The 20548-nt window shown below is 37.9% G+C and overlaps 1 protein-coding gene across 3 annotated transcripts in view; it reads left to right on the top strand.

The window, feature by feature from the left end:
- The first annotated feature begins 310 nt into the window (after positions 1-310).
- Positions 311-20548, top strand: part of ABCB1 (ATP binding cassette subfamily B member 1) — an 85119-nt gene continuing 64881 nt past the window's right edge. For 2 of the 3 annotated variants that reach the window (XM_074340684.1, XM_074340683.1), the window contains exons 1-4: positions 311-469; positions 1040-1110; positions 6421-6472; positions 18141-18312. In XM_074340684.1, the coding sequence (XP_074196785.1) occupies positions 443-469; positions 1040-1110; positions 6421-6472; positions 18141-18312 (322 nt within the window). In that variant the 5' untranslated portion in view covers positions 311-442. Of the gene's footprint in view, positions 470-1039; positions 1111-6418; positions 6473-18140; positions 18313-20548 lie in introns of those variants that run through there. The other variant, XM_074340685.1, reaches the window with a different exon arrangement.

Below are 20548 nucleotides of genomic sequence, written 5' to 3'. Positions count from 1 at the left end.
CCTACTCGAGACCCAGGGAGCCATATCTGTATATCTATATATCTATATATCCTCTCTCTCTCGTGAACATGTAGAGACATAACTCTATAAATGTAAGCGCCCCCGATGATTCAGCTGATAGATGTTTCCCTGCTTGCCCTTTTGCGTTGGGGCGACGGTAGCAAGGACATTTCTCCTGCAAATTCAACCTGTTTCGCAACTTGTCGAGCAATTAGCTTTCAATAGAAGAGGGCGGGGAGCAATCCTGAGTGGTCTGGCTGATTGGCTGGACAGAAGAGCCCCAGGGTGTGACCTGCCCATTCCGGGCTCACTCGGTTCGCAGCGCAGAGCCCCGGTACAGTAGAGCTTCCGCTCCTCGTAGCTCGAGGAAGCCGGGGCTGCTGCTCGCATCTGCCGGGGCATTCCGCTTCAAGTCTGCATCTTTTCCCACAAAATCCACGTCATGGTGGACGATCCGAGAAAGCCCGAGGTAGGGGCGCGCGAAGTTGGGGACCGGATGGGGACAGTTCGCAGGAAGGGTCGAGCTCTCCAATTTCCTGAGCTTGGTCGCTGTGGGAGAAAGGCTTTGGTGGGGATGGAGGGGGAGATTTCAATGGGGAAGTCTATGGGGACCAAGTGGGGTGAAACCTAGAGTCACTCGGGGAGCTCCTGGAGCATCCCCAACCTATAGTTTTCGGCGCTAGCCACGCGTAAGTATGCCGCCAAGCGAATGAGGAGAGCGAAGATCCCGAGCGGTACGGGAAGCGGTCTCTGGGCCGGCGGGAGGGTTGTCCGCGGAGAGGGGAACCGGGAGGTAGAGACAGTGTTGGCGGGCAAAGTCCAGGATGCGCTGCAGTCCTCCAGCTCAGTTCGTGTGGACAGGCTGCAGGGCCCGCGTGCGGGGAAGCCCCTGCGGCGACCCTCACGGGGGAGCCTCTGGAGCGTCAGGGCGAGCGCACCGCCCTGCGGCTCGCCGGCCTCCGCGCGCGAGTGGGGCTCAGTCTCACCCCCGTCCCCTGCGTATCGCGCCTTTGGCTCATCCGCTGTGGTTTCTCCGCAGGTCGCAATGGATCTTGAAGGAAACCAGAATGGAAGAGCAGGGAAGAACTTCTTGAAAGTGGGCAAAAAAAGGTAGCCAGTTTGTTTCATTTTCATACTTTACATGGCCCGAGGGACTTGGGCAATTCGTTTCTTGCCTCCAGCTCTGAAATAAATGAGATGATGATTTTAATCTTCAACGCTAGCTGTTGCTCTGCAGAGAAGTTCTCAGGCTGAGTTGAGCCCAGGGTTTACGTCCTCCCTCTGCTTTGGTGAACTTCTTACTCACCAGTTGGGCTTCAGGCCAATGCTCACATCCTTTTTGTGTTTTATAACCTTGCGCTTTCCAAGCCATGTATATCAGCCGTGTTGATCATTTACGTGCTTGAGCGATGTGTTTGTACTCTGCTGCTTGGTCCAGTCTCCTGCTTCTGGTAAAACAGTCACATAAACTTGACATGTTTGTGGCATGGCGGATAGGGCAGAAGGCCAAAACATTGTTTTTCGAAAAGGCAATGAATATCTGACCCTAGTAGAAGAAATTCTGAAAAGAGCAGACTGCAGGGCCAAAGAAGACTGTGAGCTATGGTCTGAAATTATCCTGATCGTATTTAGAATGGGTAATGTAACCACACAGGGAAAATAATTATTTTGAGTACATTTTGATCATAGTGCAGTGTCTACACAGGAGATTTTTAAACTTCACGCATTTGGTTTTAGTAGATTGTAAAATAAAACAAATAAATATATTATTATTATTATTAGAAACGGAGCTTTTAAGTGTAAGAGAAAAATAGGACTGTGGACATCAAATAAGTTTTTTTAAAAAAACAATGTTAAATGTGAATTGGAAATTTCAGTATGAACTCATGCTTTTTTAATAGTTCATTTTCTGTCCACTGAAAGGGGAAAGAGCTGCTATGAACATACTGTCAGATCTTGGTTTCTAACTACCATTCCTCACACTAAGGAATGTGAACCCCACAGAGAAATGGATAATTCCAGCCATGTCTGGTTAGGGAAAATACAAAGTGAGCCTGGAGTATCTTGTGGTACCCCAAAACAAGGAAGAAGAGTTTAAAGAAATTGTCAAAAGGACACAGGAGTTGGCTTGAAGGGGCTTCTGCTGGCCAAATTTGGAACGATATGAGCAACAAAAATAATAATGACTGTGCTTGATTGTGAAATACTGAATACAAACCATGAATTCTTAATAAAATTCTGAGAGGAGGAGGAGGAAAACTAAAAAGGTGGGAGAGGTAGAGAGAATAAAGGAAAGTTCTTTACAGAAAAATGCCAGCTATCATTTTGGAAATTGCATTGTTATAATTGATTCAGGCAAGGATTGTTAGTAGATCCTAAACCACTCAGAGAAAAGCTGTATCTAAGAATTATCCAAAATTCTTACTAATTAGGGAAAGAAAAGTGTGCTTTTCCAGTGGGGAGATTTTTGCAGTTAGCACCTTAACCAAGTGATCAGCATATCTGATTTCACTTGTGGAGGAATATACTGTGTTAGTGACAAGACACCACCTAGGAAGTATGTTAGCGAAAACATTTAGTCTGAATCTAATCAACCCTCTAGACTGATGTGGTCCAATAGAATAGAATGTGAGTTACATGTGAAATTATTAATTTTATAGTACCAACATAAAAAAGTAAAAAGAATCAGGTGAAATTAATTTTGAAAAACTATTTTAAGGAACCCAGTATATCCAAAATATTATTATTTCTACCTGTAATCAGGATTATTAATGAGATAGTTTACATTGTCTTTTTCATATAATAGCCCCCCTGCTATCTGTGGTGATATGTTCTAAGACCCCTGGCAGATGCCTGAAACCAATGATCCTATATACCAACCTAATCCTATATACATATATTGTTGACCCTTGAACAACGCAGGTTTGAACTATGCAGGTCCACTTATATGCATTATTTTTCAATTGATGTTCGCAGTTCAAACCCGTGTTGTTCCGGGTCAACTGGCAGTTCGGAATTCAAGTGTGCAGAGGGCCTACTAAAGTTATATGTAGATTTTTCGACTTTTCAGACAGTCAATGCTTGTAACCCTCCACTCCCAGCTATTTAAGGGTCAACTGTGCTACTATACATACATAACTATGATAAAGCTTAATTTGTAAATTAGGTTTGATAAGAGATTAACAATAATAAATAATACAATAGAATAATTATAATGGTATACTGTAATAAAAGTTATAGGAATGGCTTTGGGGTTATTATTAAGTAAAATAAGGGTTACTTGAACACAAGCACTGCAATATGAGACAGCCCATCTGATAACCAAGATGGCTATTAAGTCACTAATAGGTAGCATATACAGCAAGGGGATGTATACAAGGGATGATTCACGTCTCCAGCTGGTGTATGTGAAACTTCACCACTCTCAAAACAGTGCACAATTTAAAACTTATAAATTGTTTATTTCTGGAATTTTCCATTTAATGTTCTCAGGCCACAGTTGACCACAGAAACCACAGAAAGCGAAACCACAGATATGGGGGGGGGGACTACTAAGTCCTCACATCTGCTGTGTATATTATCCTTACTGTACATCTCAATTTGAACTCAGTTTGAAACACACATATCCAAGGTGTGGGACATTCTGTTCTTATTCCCACAAAATATCAAGGTGGTGAGGGTGGGGTGGGAGTAGGACTTAGAGATTTAAAAAAGAGACTAAAGAGACAAAACCACCAAATGTAGTATGTGAGTCCTGATTACATTAGAGTTCAGGAAAGGAAAAACCTATAGAAAACATTCTTGGGAAATTTGAATGTGGATTGGATATTAGATGATATCAAATTGCTGTTAATTTTTTTAGATGTGATAATGGTAGGAGGACATGTGAATTGCCATGATATTTGTAACTTACTTTCAAATGGTTCAGTAAAATATTAACAATGATAATATATATACTTCCTTATATAGATAAAGAAAATATGGTCAAAATGTTAACACTTGTTGAATTTAGGTGAATGTTATAATTTGAAAATTTTCATATAAACCAAAAAAGAAAAAAGATTCCGCAGAGTGAAAGTAGCTATTTCTCTTTTTGTTTTAAACATTTTTTAAAACTTGGTACCTTAAAGAGCTATGTACTTATGACACAAACATGTAGGGATATTAAAGTAAGAAGTATTGAGGGTATGTGGAGGGAAATGGTAAAGAAATTTGTTTGAACCTGCACATACCTTCATTTTGTTATTCATTCTTATGGCCTACAGACTTTTTTCTAACTAGAAAATTTATTTATTTATTTATTTATTTATTTATTTATTTATTTATGTGGTTCCCATTAAACTGCTCATCATCATTGATTTTAATCTATTCTTAATAAATAAAACTTTATTCTTTTTTCCAGTTTTATTGAGATATAATTGACATACAGCACTGTATAAGTTCAAGGTATACAGTATAATGGTTTGACTTACATATATTGTGAAATGATTACCACAGTAAGTTTAGTTAACATCCATCCATCATCTATATCATACAGAAACAATAAAAAGAAAGAGCAAAAAAACAAACAAACAAACAAACAAAACTGTTTTTTCCTTGTGATGAGAACTGTTAGGAGCCATTCTTTTCACAACTTCCCTGTGTATCAAAGAGCAGGTGTGAAGTATAATTATTATGTTGTACATTACATCCCTGGTACTTTATCTGACAACTGGAAATTGTGCCTTTGGACCACCTTCCTCCGCCCCTTCCCCATAAACCTGATCTCTTTTTCGATGAGTTTGTTTTTTCTCAACTATATATTCTAATGTGAAATTATAAAGAAGCATGTGGCTTTGTTAATAGGTATAATCCTTAGATAACAGTACCATTTGGAATATCTAGATTTGCAAAAATTCTTAATTAAAAGTGAGGTTTGATGAGCAGTTTGCCTTTGGTAAGCACTATGTTTTGAGCTGATGAGGTAAATAAGTAATCTAGTAAGGGTGAGAGTCAGAGTGAAAGTGAATTTCTAGTGAATATCTGAAGTTGAGGGGATCGACTGTTCAGTTTAAATCAGCTTTCTTCTAGTAGCTGTGTGATGTTGGACATGCTGCCGGTTAACTCCTCTCACCTGCAGTTTTCTCATCTGTAAAAGGACAAAAAATATGCCTGTCTCACAGAGATTAAGATTAAATGAGATCATGTATGTGTAGTGTTTACTTAGCCAGCACCTCAGGAACATTATAAATTCTCCAAAATAACAGCAGTTTTAGAGAATGAAAAAGTAAATAAAAAGCTTAAAGCTAAAACTCAATTATGTATGGCTATTTTTCTCCTCTCATCCTGGTTCCAGGGTTACCAAAACCATGCTTTTACTGGGAATAGGGTGGGACCACATTAGAACAGCTATGTTTGTGTATTTTGTGTGTTTTTTTAATGTCCGTCTAACATCACTCCAAGGCCAAATATGGGATTTGGATTTTTTTCAAACTCTGGGTTTTTTTCCTTAGAAGTCTCTTCAACTCTTTAACCTCACTTGGTGTAAAAAACAAAGACAAAGATGAATTTACTGTTTGGACTTGAAAATCTGTGTGAAAATAATGTAGTTCTTCTCTGAAATACTCTTTTTTTTTTGTACATTTGAAAATATAGATGCGGAGACTGCTAATGGTTGGTTTGCTTTCATGTCCTAGGTGGCAATTTATACATAGAGTGGAATCAGATTACAGAGTTAGATTCACTTGAATCCGGGCTCAAAATAATAATGGACTTTGTTACGCCTGAGGACAGCTTTTTTTTTTTTTTTTTTTGCAGTTTACAGACCATCGTTTTTGACCGTAGCTTTTCTAGATTGCGCTTATTGCTATAAGAGTCCATTTAGGGCTCCAGACTTCCTTTCAGAATTAGATTTGCTCGTAGTGATTTAATTACTTTTCTTCTTAGGTTAGTGTATGCCCAGCATCTGATTGCTGTTACTTTCCAATGGTTAAGAGAATGATTAAGGATAATATCTGGGTAGTAGATAGAATATCTGCTTCTAGAATTACTGAGATGATAGTTAAAGGTATTGATTTGGGAGAGCATCATTGATTTTCTAATTAGAGTGAAAACAGGAAGCTCTCTTTTTTCAGTATTGTTTTTTTGAATTGCAGAAGTTGTTGTGTCTGTGTGTGTGTTTATCACAGAAAATTAGGAAGTACCAAAGGCACGAGGAAGAAAATATTTTGATAGAAATCTAAACACCCAGTGATAACCATACATATGGATTTCTAAGGTATAGGCAAACATGCTTAAAATCCTAAATGGGCTCATACTATTAACCTGTATTTTTACGGAATAATATATTCTGAACATGTTATAAGCTCTATGTTAATTTGGCAATTGAAAAATTTATATAATTTTTAAAGTTCTGTATAATTCTATTGCTATGTTTTTCAGTAAAAAAGATGAGAAGAAAGAAAGGAGACCAACTGTCAGTGCATTTGCAATGGTAAGTTTTGAATTTATTCACTATTCAAAATACTTTGGAAATTTGACTTCTCGGTACCTAGAGAAGAGATAGTTCTCTTATAATATTTTCTTGGACAGTTTGTTAATGGAGAGGTGAAATTCATTGGTTTAATTTAGGTTGTTTTCAGGGAAATGCCAATCATAACTTGCCACGTGAATTGAACCTCAATAGCCATGCTTTTTGTTCTAGATTTCAGTATTCTCCTAATTACATCACCAGTGATCTGTTATCCATAGCTAGCACTTCTCCCAGAGCTTGCCATAGATAACAGATCTCTCAGCCATCTGGATAGAGGAGACCAGCCTCATGGTTCAAATAGGACACAAGGTTATCTGTAATCAATGGCTCTGAAATCCTGACAGGTTTGAAGTGAAAGTCCTAGGTACCCATATAATAGAAGTTTACAATGAATCATTTATTACTGTGACTTAGTCCATGTCATCATTCCTCTGTGCTGAGTAATTGAAAATCTAGAATTTGAAAACTTTAGTGTAATTCTTTATCTCATTTTCTGCTTGCACCGTGGTTGCTGAGAAGCTTTTCTTTAATCAACTGGGAATAAGGCAGGGATTTTATAGATGTGGCTAGGTGATGGTCTCTCTCTACCTGAATCCTTCTTTTTTTCTAAGAGTGTAGAACTGTGGGATTAAAACCTGGAAGACTACTGAACCAATTGAGTCTGACAGAGCATTCTTTGTTATTCATTCATGACACACAGACATTTTTTTAAATGTGTGGGGGAGGGATAGGCTCTCTTGTAAAATGAATATTAGTAAATTAAAATAAGAATTAAATAAGAATTGTTATAGGCAGGAAAAAACAGTCGCCTGACTTTTACACTAAGGACTCTGTAGTTATCTTATATGATCATTTTTTCCTGAGCCATAGTTGCTTGGCTACAGTTTCACCTTTTATTCTCTCTCTACTATGAAATTTTGGGGAGATGAGACTATACACTTGTGTCATTCTCAGAAAGATTACTTGAGTATCCAAGTGACAGTTTTTGTTTGTTTTAGATTTCATTCTTGTGTTTTTATATTGAAAGAAGCTTTTATGTTAAAGTTCGGTTTATTTCCAAGTCTTAATTTCAGTTCAAAATGACTTTAGTTATTTTGAGACTAAAACATTTCTGTCTTTTGTAGTTTAGTTTTTATTATTTGTAGCTTAAATTTTAAAAGAAGTCTTATATTTTAGAACATCTAACAGACCTAATACATAGAGTAATGCTATCAATAGAGTTCAAGCCACAAAAGAATAAAAATATGGAGTTTGAATGTGAGGTAATGATAATAACACACATACAGCATTACATGCCATGTACTATTCTAAGCACTTTATATATGAACTCATTTTTTTCCTTACAATTCCCCTTGAGATAGATACTATTATTCTAGTTTTACAAATCAAGAAACTTAGGCCAGATATGTTAACTTGCCCAAGGATACACAGTGGGGCCAAGATTCAGACCTGGGAAGTCATGTTCTAAATCACAGTGCTCAGGATAGCATAGAAAGAATATATTCTAAGCCTGTTGATATGAAGTGCTTACTACTCTCGTGGCTTTTTCTGTGTGTTTTTTCCTGAAGGGTGGACATAGAAAACTGTGGATTTAATTTGTATATAAAACCTATAAACACAAGGACACATTCAGAAAGTTTAATAGTAAAATGCTGATGTTATTGACATTGCTTATTAATAACAGTATCCAGCTTAAACAAAATCTCATGTGTCAGGGGTTTCTAAGAACCCCAGGTTTGATGAGTCACTAGAAGAACTCACAGGACTCAGCATATAAACAGTTATAGTTAAGAGTTATTACAGCAGAAAGATACAGAGTAGAATTAGCCAAGGGAAAAGGCACATAGGAAGACATGCAGGAGAAACTAGGCCCAAGCTCCCAGAGTCCTCTCCCCGTCCTCTGACACTTAATTCCCCCAGCAGTGAGTGGTGACAACAAATATGAAATGCCGTCTGTCAAGAGAAGCTCATTAGGGGCAGCCAGTTAACTCAGTTGGTTAGAACACGATGCATGTAACACCAGGGTTGCCGGTTCGATCCCGGCATGGGCCAGTGTGAGCTGCGCCCTCCATAACTAGATTGAAACTCCTACTTGACTTGGAGCTGATCGGTCCTGGAAAAAAACACTTAAAATAAATAAAAGTTAAAAAAAAATTTTAAAAAAGAGAAGCTTATTAGAGATTCAGTTCCCAAAGTTTTTACTGGGGGCTGATCACATAGGCAAAGCACGTACCAAAATTCCAGACTCACAGAAGGCAAGCAAGTGTTCAGGATAAAGCATGTTGTTTGTACAAATAGTTCTGGCCACTTTTATCAGTTAGGCCACTTAACCATCCCCAAATCCAAGTTCCAGATGCCAGCTAAGGGCGAACCTTATAGAGAGGTCAATTAAGTTCGCGAACTCATCCTAGAAAAAGTGCTACATACCTCATTGCTGAATATCACTACGGTCACCTTCGAAGTACTCTTCTTGGGAAGCTATGCACCAACGCCAGCGCCTAGTCCATCTTTCAAAACAATTTGGAACTCTTTTTCTGGAATGGCCATCAGAGCTGTCTATTACCCTTGTCCTGAATGTCATCAAAATGTCTTCCTTTCAATATTCCCTTTATCTTCGGATAAAGAAAGAAGTCATTGGGGGCCAGATCAGGTGAGTAGGGAGGGTGTTCCAATACAGTTACTTGTTTACTGGCTGAAAACTCCCTCACAGACAGCGCTATGTGAGCTGGTGCATTGTCGTGATGCAAGAGCCATGACTTGGTGAAAAGTTCAGGTTGTTTTCATATAACTTTTTTCATGCAGCCTTTTCAGCAATTCCAGATAGTAAACTTGGTTAACAGTTTGTCCAGTTCGTACAAATTCATAATGAATCATCCCTCTGATATCAAAAAAGGTTAGCAACATTGTTGCAACAAGTTCAGGAACTTAATTGGCAGACCTGGAATACAGATCTAAACATAACACTCTCAGGTTTGCAGTGTTTACTATTTTCTGCATACCTTCCCTGTTCACTTATTTCTGCTATGAAACTTTTTAGCAGTCTTCAGAAAGGTAAGGAATAGATTCAAAAATTTCTCCTAGCCTTTATTTTATTTATATAGGCTTTATTTCAACATTTACAGAAACGCGAAAGTAAAATAAAATCTAAAGCAAGTGAGGAAATGGGACAAATGGAAATAGGGCAGGAAAAATACCAGTTGGGCTGCAGCTCCTATTCAAAGTACTCCTTAAAGATTGTATACTCTTGCCAGTATTGTTCTGCAGATTCAACTCTGAGCTTTCTACTTTATGTATCGTATTGAAACATTTATTTTTTTATCTAAATAAATAATAGCTAGCAATATTAAGTGCTTCCTCTCTGTCAGGCTTTGTTAAGCACTCCATGATATTACTTAACTTAATCTTCACAATAACCCAATGATGTAGGCACTTGTGTTATCCTTATGCTCCAAATGATGAAACAGACTCAGAAAAGTTAAGCAATACATTCAAAGTCATAGAGTCACATAGCTAATAATGGGGCAAGCTCAGAATTGTGTCCAATCTGCTGAGTCTAGAGCCAGAGGTTTTAACAACTTGAATCATTTATGAAAGTTTATAACTGTGTAAGCTTTTATCTGCCTGAGATTGAAGAACGATTTGTTGATGCTGTTATCTTCTGACCACCTGGTCATTCCTCAGAACTTGAAGATTTTACCACCTGTCTCAGTGTCCTCCTTTTCACTCCTGGAACCCCGGCTATCGTGGGTGACTTTTATGGTATTACAGATAAGCACTCCTTGACTTTCACAGGTGCAATAATCTTTTCCGCCCCATCACTCCAGCTATCCACTTACATACTCATAACCTGGATTTTGTTGTTATTTGAAACTATTCTATTTCCAAAGCGACCAGTTGAAGCAGCCAGCTTGAATTAGCCAGCTATCTGCGTTCTTTTTAATGTGGTCACTGTTCTCTCTGGATCTTCAGCCCCTGACCCATCAATGTCCCGTTAGCCCCTCCTGTCTCCATTCTTTTTCTTATCCAGCTGAAAGTGATGACTGTCTCTCTAGTTATTCTCTTACCCAAACTATAAACTTCCTTTCACTTGTCATTTGTCATATATCGTGTAGACAAAATCAGCCATTTGCTTTCTTGCTGCCTGAACCCTGATATCTGATTGCTGTAGCAGAAAATCTCAACAGTGTACCCAGCACAGAAATCCGTCTCCTGTTTGTCTCACTATGTCAAACTTCTGCTCTTTTCAAAGTTCCCAATTCTTCCTCCCCCACGACCAACACCTCCTCTCACTCTTGGTGGATAACCCCTCCTTTTATTTCACAAACAAAATGAAAGCCACCTGACAGAAGTTCCTCAGCTCATTTCTCCCAATGTACAAACATAACTACCTATACCTGGATCAATTCCCTCTTCCTTCTCGCCTATTACAATAGACGAGGCATCTGGTACTTAAAACTCCTCACTCACTTATATTTTGGCTCCCATAGCCTCTTCTTTCTCAAGGACCTTATGTTATTATTATCTCTTCTGTATCTTCAATCTCTCCTCTCAACTGAGTCTTTCCCATTGGCATTTACACATCAGGTGTTTTTAATTTCACTCACGCCCTCCTTAAAGCCATTCCTTTTTAGCTTGCTTCCCACACAGGAGTTGCCTTTGTTTTCTGTCTCCATTTCATCTTGAAATCATTTTTAACATGATAATTTGGCTTCTGTCTTCACCACTCACCAAATCCAGAGGCCTGTTTTGATTCTGACCTGTAAGTAGCATCTTACACTGTCCGCCATGTTCTTTCTCCTGTTTGTTTCTGTGATGCTGCAGGCTGCTGATTTTCCTCTCAGCTTTTCAATTTTTCTTGTGTCATCTTTGCCTATGAAGTTAGAATTCCTCAACCCCTTATCCCAGGAGTCAGTGATGGTGTTGGCATTTCTGTAATTTCACACAGCTGTTTTCTAGTTTTCATGCAAAACTCCTTTCTCCTCTGAGTTTCATTCTGCACAATTACGGTATCTTCTATCCATTTTCAGTGGTGTCCTTCTGATTTCTAGTTACTTTTCCTCCTCCATGGAGACCATTAGCATTTACCTGCTTCTACTTCATTCACCTGTGCTCTCATTCTTCTTCAATTTTGGTAACTTTATTAATGTCTCCTGGGCCCAACATTCTTTGACCTCTTTGGTTCCCACAACCTTCACCCCTATTCTAGTAAGTTACACTAGTGGACAAGGACCTGGGGCTTATCGTGTCAGTGGACTTCCACCTATGATGCTGTAAACGCAAATGGGTGTCTTCACCTTCAACTTCTGACTCCTTCTAGCTTGTAGCTTGGCCGTTTTTCTATTATCCTTTTTTTTTTTTTTTTTTTTTTTACATTGTGCATTCATTTCCTATTGCTGCTGTAACAAAATATTACTCACTTAATGACTTAAAACAACACAAGCTTATTATCTTAGAGTTCTGAAGCCAGAAATCTCACTGGGCTAAAATCAGATGCCATTAGGGCCGGATTCCTTTTGGAGACTCAGAGAGAATCTCTTTCCCTTCCCTTTTGCAACTTCTAGAGGCTGCCTGCATTCCTAAACTCATGACCCCTTCCTTGCATCACTCCAACCTCTTCAGGCATCATTTCTTCTGCTACTGACTTTGATCCCCTTGGCTCCCCCTTGTAAGGCTCCTTGTGATTGCATCAGGCCCCCTTGGATAACCGGGTAATCTCCTCATCTCAAGATACTTAACATCTGCAAAGTCCCTTTTACTGCTTAGGGACACATATCCACAGGATCCTGGGATTAGGATATAGACATGTTTGCCTACCACATATGGTCAAGACTTTGCTCTCTCAACTACTCTTTTTATTCCTAGTTGCCCTCCTTCATTTCTGCTCTTCTAAAAACTACTCTACCCATTGTGGCCATATCACATCACCTCACTTCCTTCCTTAAAACACTCTGGTATGCCTTTCCTTTACACTTAGATGGCAAATTTAGAGTAGAACCCAAACTCCTTCCTGTGACTTTGAAGGACCTTCCATCATCTGACCTCCTGTCTCATCTCTGACTTCACCGTAGACTCTTCCCTTCTACTCTGTTCTTGCCACAGTGGTAATTCTCTTTGGTTCTTGAGACACGCCAAACTTATATTCACCCCAGGACTGTTGCTTTTGCTCTTCCTGCCTGGAATGCTCGGTCTTGGATTGTCACATGACTAACAGTATCCTTCCTGTCACTGAGGTCTCCACTCAGATGTCACCTTCTCTCAGAGATGGTCCTGATCAGCCAATCTAAGCCAGCTGACCTGGCCTATCACTCTGGTCTAAGCTCCATGAGGGCTGGGGTTTGTATGTTTTCTTTCTTCATTGATGTACTCCAAATGCCTAGAACAGTGCCTGGAACTTAGGTACTTCGGTAGTGAGTGAAGGTTGAATACATCTATTCCTTTTTACTATTTGCACTAGAATGCAAGCTTTATGAAGACAGGTATCTTGTTTTATTCACTCTTGTTGCCAGAACCTAGCCCAAAGCTGACCTTTACTAGGTGCTTAATAAGTATCTTTTGGATGCTGAATGAATGAATGAATGAATGAATGAATGAATTCACCAGCTTCCCTCTCCAGCCCAGGCACCATGGTCAGGTCATATTCGCCATCTAGCCTGCTGAATATTATTACCTAAACCACTCTCCTGCCAGCACTTTCTACTTCTTTGTCCTGGGAAGCCCAACACTGTCTTTCCGTGCTGATCAACCTTCCTTCTATGTGGTTCTTGTTCACTTCTTCCCTCCTCCCTATCAGCATCTAACCAGACATTTTGCATGTCATTGTACGTAAAGGGTTCCAATGATAACCAGTTCATATCCCTTGTCTTATATTTCACCTGATGTGTTTCAACTATTTTTTGTCCACCTGCTCCTTCACTGTAAGCTCCTGAAAAATCTTATAAATTTTTAAATTTCTAAAACCAATAACAGTGCCTGCTTATATTGTATATTATTATATTGTATGCCTAATAAAAGGTTCTCTTATTAAATCTTACTTTTATCCTTATAACAGCCACGTGCGGCTTGCGGTATGAATGTAGAAACTGAGGTTCAAGGTTATTAGAGATTTTTTTCCCCTCCGAAGTCTCCTTCCTTAGTAAGTGACAGAGCTAGGACATTTCACTGAGGCTTTTGTCCTACTCAGCATTATGTTACCACTTTCTTCAAATCTCCTTAACCACTTTCACTCCACAAACCAGTCTTGCCTCAAGTCACAAATAAATGTGAGGTTCTGAACTCTCTCAACTTTGTCCAAAATTTCTAAAATTCTTGGAAACTTGTTTGTATCTGTGCTCATTCTGAGCTTGTTCCTACTAGTTTGAGATGAAGAGATACACCTTTGCCAGTTTTATTATGAAAATTTTCAAACTATTTTATAGAAAAATGGTAAAATTCACGCTCATATACCCATTGTCTATATCTAAACATTAACATTTTACCAGGTGTTTCACCTGAAATTATAGATTTCATGATGTTTCATACATAACTATCTCAGTTTATATATATATAAAATATATATAGAAATATATTTCCTACCAAACATTATCCTATAAAATCTATTGCAATCATTATATTCAACAAAATGAATAGTAACTCCTTAATATTATATAATGCTCATATGTAAATTTTTCCAATTATATCCAAAAAATGTCTTATAGTTGATTTGTTCAAAAATGGATCCAGTCAATGACATTTGGATATTGTGTCTCCCAAGTCTAGAACCATTTTCTCCTCTTTTTAAATGTCACTGATATGTTGAAAAGACTGTACGAGTTGTCCTGTAGAATGCTTCACCTTCTGGAATATTTTTATTTCTTCTATGGCATCATTTAACTTGTTCTACCATGCCTTTCATTTCTTATATGCTGAGAGTTAGTTTTAAAGATTTTAATACATTCATCTTAAATATTTTGATTGAGAAAATTGCATAGGAGCTGCTGCTTACTTCATGTCTCATCATATCTGGAAACATCAGATGTCAGAGTATTCTACTTTTTTATGATAGTAAGTTTGATCATTTAGTTAAAGTGATGATGTTGAATCCCTCCGTTGTAGAAGAATCTCAGCCTCCTTGCAACTATGAGGACTCCTAAAGCATCATGGGATATCTTGTTTCACCTCATAGGTATAGAATCCACTGATGATCCCTCATTTCAGGTTCTTGAAACATTGTTTCCTTTATTCTCTAGGGTTTTGCTCCATTGCAGTTTCCTTCCTGTATTTTCATCAATCATCTCTGGATGATTTATCTATAAACATATGTAGGACTTCATTAAATAGTTATCCTTTGGCATTGCATCCCTCTCTACTAACCATCCTCCTATCATTTTGCCCCAAGATCATCAAAAGGATATCTCCATTACTTCATTTCCAAATTATTCTTTTTTTATTATTAGTTTTAGGTGTACAAAACAATGTAATAGTTAGACATTTATACTCCAAATTATTCTTAATCCCACTCACTATCTTTTCCTAGATGATCTTATTCACTCCTAAAATTTCTGCTACATATGCGAGTATCACAAAACTATGCCTCAAGCTCTGAATTTTCTCCTCCATACTTCCTGAATAGCACTTCACCTGAAATTATAGGTTTCATGATGTTTCATACATAACTACCTCAGTTTACATCAAACAAGACTAAATGAGATTTCTCTGCCCACTTTCCCAGCCCTTGCCTCTTCTGGTTTGCCCTAGCTCACTGAAGAGTGCATTTTGCTCAATCAGCTTTTTTAACTTTTTAAAAAATTTTTATTAAATTTATTGGGGTGATATTGATGAGTAAAATTATATAGGTTTAAAGTGTACAGTTCTATAATACATCATCTGTATATTGCATTATGTGTTCAACATCCAAAGTCAGTTCTCCTTCCATCACCATGTATTTGACCCCCTTTACCCTCTTCTACCACCCTTCCTCCTTTACCCCCTGGTAACCATTAAACTGTTGTCTGTGTCTATGAGTTTTTGTTTGTCTAGTTCATTTGTTGCTTTCAGTTTTATATCCCATGTATGAGTGAAGTCATATGGTTCTTGACTTTTTCTGTCTGACTGATTTCGCTTAGCATGATAATCTGAAGATCAATCCATGTTGTTGCAAATGGCAGTATTTCACCTTTTCTTATGGCTGAGTAATATCCCATTGTATATATGTGCCATGTCTTTATCCAATAATCTATTGAAGGATGCTTTGGTGGTTTCCATGTCTTGGTCATCATGAATAAGGCCACAGTGAACATAGGGATACATATATCTTTACAGATAAATGTTTTCAGATTTTTGGGGTGGATACCCAAAAGAGGAATTGCTGGGTCATATGATAATTCTATTCTTAATTTTTTGAGGAACCTCCATATTGTTTTCCATAGCGGCTGTACCAGCTTACATTCCCACCAGCAGTGCATAATGGTTCCTTTTTCTCCACAATCTCTCCAACACTTGTTATTATTTGTCTTATTGATAATATCCATTCTAACAGGTGTGAGGTAGAATCACAAATGACCCCAAATAGCCAAAGCAATCCTCAATCAGCTTTTTTCCTGCTGCTTCTATACTTCACACCCCCAGCTTGGAAGACGACAGTCTTCGCCAAGCACATTGTGATTTTATCTGCTCTGCTTACTGTTCTTTCCGCCTGGAATGCCTTCCTTCTTGCTTCTAAACACTTGCTGAACTTTCAAAGCTGGGAGGGTTCATCACCTCCTCTACGATGCTTTTCCACAAAGGAGGGGATGATCATTTGCTCAATTTTGTGTCGACTCTACTTTGTACACTATGCTGTCAAAATGTGCAGAATATATATTGCATGTTTTTTGCTTTGCCTTCCTCATTCTCTTTAAACACTCTGAAGACAGGAGTTCTGTCTTTTCTACATATCTCTGTCTTTTCTATTTATTTCAGTCATCAAGTAGGCATTTAGTAAATTTTTGTATTCATGACCTGCTTGTTTTTATTATGGCCAATGATTTTTTGGAGGTCAGATGTCTTATGGCGGTAGTGATGAGAGAAACCCTTGCATGTCAAATATCTTCTCTTCCTCTACTGAGGAATGTAATATTTTGTCCACTTTAATAAAGTCTCTAAGAGAAGATAAATGGTTTCTGCCCATATCTTCCTCCTTGTTGTGTGTGTTTTTTAGGAGGCAGATGAGTGCTTAGTTAAGACAAAATAGATAGTGGTAAATTTAGCCTGCGTTTCAATGAAATATGACAAAAAATGTCCAAAACAATCTCTCTTAAAGGTTTAGTTTGTAAAGAGGGTGATGTTTTTAGATTATGTAAAATATATGCCATTAATCCAAACTTAACCTCACTTGTACATTTTTAAGAGCTAGAAAAAGTTTAAATGAATATGTATGTATAGATTTAAGTGTATATTAGATTTTCTTACACCAAACTTCAATTTTCACTAATTTTATATTTCAGCTTCACTTTTTCTTTCCTGCTTTATGGACTGCCATTCACTACCACCAAGAACTATTCTGCTCTTTACTTCTCCACTTGTTAGTTCAATACTTATTCCCATTTTGTACTACTGTAAGTTCCCTGTTAGCTAAAGTTAAGATTGGTTTCTCTTTGTGGGACATATATACAGTCTAAATTTTACTTTCTGCTGCTCTGTCCTTTACGTTGCTGGTTCTTGATCTTTGTTTTCGTTTATATGCCCTGCCCTGACCTATGACTTTCTACCCATTTCTCCCCACAAACTTGCTGACTATATCTACGTCTTGCCTTCATACAACAACCACCTGCTTTGGGATTTATCCGCTAACGCCCACAGCTGGCTTCATCCTGTTTCTGTTTTTGTTTTCTTCCAGTTCTTAACTAGTTCCTTGAATTATATAGAAGTATTAATTGCTTCTCCAGGGGGGCATTCTTAGGGCCCCAAGCACATTCCTCTTACTATATCTTCTTTTTATCACTTTTATCATTTTAGATACAGAGAAGTCTTTCTTGTCTTCTTGAGCCTACAATTACAGAGATTGTGCAGGTCTGCACTTGTCAGTTATTATGGCCATATTCTGTCTTCTCATGAAATCTGTTCTTTGGCAAGCATGCATCTTAACTCATTTTTTTCCTTTTCACTAACTACATTAAAATCATTTTACATTTATGCTAATGCTATTATGCAGCTGAACTGTGACTCAAGCCACTTTCTTAAACCAACAAAACGTGTTTCCTCAATCGTGTCCTTAGAGGGCCCTTGTCAATCAAGATTTTTCTTGACTAAAAAATCTTGAGATGGAAAGTGGTATTCTTGGAAGTCAGAGGAACAAATAGTATATTTCTATTACTCTACCATTAAAGACTTTTACAGTTTCCCAGAGGAATGTCCCCTCCCTCTCATCAAACCTCATGTGTAAAAAAAGAAGACATACTGAGTTCAATAGGAAGAAGTAGGTCAGAACTCAATAGAAGAATTAAATGCCCATTTCTAATTAGACGTTTATCTAATTAGAAAGTTTATCTTGGACCAGGGTGGTAGCAAAGGTAGTCTGAGAAATGTTTGGATTTGGGATACATATGGAAGGTAAAGCAATCCATCCACGAAACTGTGCTAATTGTTCCTATTCTCTACATTTTTTCTTTTTTAGTTTCGCTATTCGAATTGGCTTGATAAGATGTATATGTTGCTGGGGTCTCTGGCTGCCATGATCCATGGAGCAGGACTCCCACTCACGATGCTGGTTTTTGGAGACATGACGGATGCCTTTGCCAATGCAGGAAAGTCACAAAACTTAACTTATACAAACATGACTAATGCAAGTAAGTATTGTTTATGGTACTGATTTTATTGGAAGTTTGAAGAAAAATCAGTCACTTAGAGTGATGTTTGTAAGGCCCTTACTAAATATGCACTTGTGTGGTTAGTGCAGTGGGAGGTGGAGGGTCTGAGCTATTGTTCACATTTGTAATGAGTTTGAGAAGACAATATTCACCAGCATTAGAATGCACAGTGGAAGTGCTGGCTGGGATATGCAGAAAAAGAGAGAGCACTGTGAAGTCAGAAATATCCCAGGAAGTTTCAGGAAGAGGAATAGAAACCTAATCTGGACCTTGAATGATAATTAGGGATCAGTTGTGAGATGCTCTGATATTGGATATGAGTGCAAGAGACAGGAGTCCTGGATGATTTTAAAGTTTTTACCCTGAGAAACTGGATAAACTAGATGCAGTTATCATCAGCTAGGATGAAGGTAGAGGGGAGAGTGGGTTTGGCAGTAAATACCAGAAATTTAATTTTGGACGTTGTCACAGGTTGGGCTCTTTGGAAACAGATGCTAGCTAAAATGGAGAAATTGGGCCAAGAGAAGTTTTTAATTTTTATTTGTTTATTTATTTATTTATTTTGGGGTGTGTGTGTGTGTGTGTGTGTGTGTGTATTTAGGAAAGGAGAAATAATAGTTTGTATGCTAAGGTGAAGGATCCAAAAGAGAGGAGAAACTGATGCTTTGAGAGAGAGGAAAGAAATTTGCTTGAGTGATATCCATGAGACAGGAAGGGATTTAATGCTCAAGAAGAAATATTTGCTTTAGGTGGTAGTACCAGTAGTTCATCTATAATAACAGGTGGGAAGAGAGAGTATTTGAGTGCCAATGCCCAAAGGTGGGTAGATGAGGAGGGAAGAATTTGTGAAAGTTTTCTTTTGGTTACTTCACTTAGTGAAGTAGGAAGCAAGACATTTGGCTGATAAAGAATGGAGGTCTAGAACAATCCTTTAGCAGAGTGGGAAAGTGAATGGACTGTTGAAATACTTCGGGTGTCACATACACACTCTCTGACACTCTCACACTTGATTGAGGAGGGACTAGTTGATAGCTCTGAGCTTCCAAGTCAACTTTGGTCAAGCATAGATTGATTTAAACTACGCTACCCAAAGACTTACAACCTGGTGCGCACGCAAGTAGTAGAAATCTTGAAAATGCCTCTTCGAGGATACACTGGAGAATACAGCAATACTATGTAGCTTTACAATGTCCCTTCAACTTTTGGACCAATAAGTCTCTGATGAATGCTATGAATTCTTTCCCCAATAACATGTACATAAGTATTCATACCAATTTGGGGTATTTATGGATCCTTTGATACCTGTCTGTGGGTTCTGAGAACCCCTTCTTTGTGATCCTGAAGAATACATTCTTTTAACCCTAAGGCAGGACTACTTCAGTTCAGTAAATGCAGGTAATGAGTTAGGACAGAAAGTTTTATAGTAGGATTAAGCTATATAAAATCCTTATGTATTTATTTCGTCCCTTCATGGCATTCAACAGTACCTGCCAAATGGTTGTTCCAACTTTGAATTGGCACCTTTCTTTTCATACCATTCACCAAAAGGAAGTTCTTGGTGCTCTCTGAATTCATTGTTTCCTATGTGTGCTAGATTTGGCAGTATTATTTGGAGTTAATCCTTTGATGTGCTCTCTGGTAGCTCAGTAGACCTTACGTGTACATCTATACTCATTCTGATCGTACCCACTTTTTAATTTTTAAAAATTTATTTTTCAGTTACTGTTGACATACAATATTATATTAGTTTCAGGTGTACAAAAGAACATAGTAATTAGACATTTGTATACCTCACAAAGTGATCATCTCAGTAAGTCTATTACCCATCTGACACTATACATAGTTATTACAATATTATTGACTATATTCCCTATGCCGTCCTTTACATCCCCATGGCTGTTTTTTTTCAATTATAGTTGACATTCAATATTTACATTAGTTTCAGGTATATAGCATACAACTAACCTACTGACTTACTATGGGAATAGAATGTGCAATCTTGTTGAAGAATCTAAGAAATATGGACTAATGGTTCTCAAACTACCCAAAGTATCAAAAAAAGTACACATTTTAAGAGATAATATCTGCATTACTTTTTGAAGTTGAATTACGGTAGCAATGTGTAGTATGATGTTTGTTCAAAAGATGGCATTAATCAAATGAATACTAGCATGATTCATTGTATTACAATTTTAATACAGTTTTTTCCTTCTTA

Source organism: Rhinolophus sinicus, linkage group LG09 (genome assembly GCF_036562045.2).
Source record: "Rhinolophus sinicus isolate RSC01 linkage group LG09, ASM3656204v1, whole genome shotgun sequence".
In the NCBI taxonomy this organism is placed as follows: domain Eukaryota; kingdom Metazoa; phylum Chordata; class Mammalia; order Chiroptera; family Rhinolophidae; genus Rhinolophus; species Rhinolophus sinicus.
This window is presented reverse-complemented; position numbering and strand designations above follow the sequence as displayed.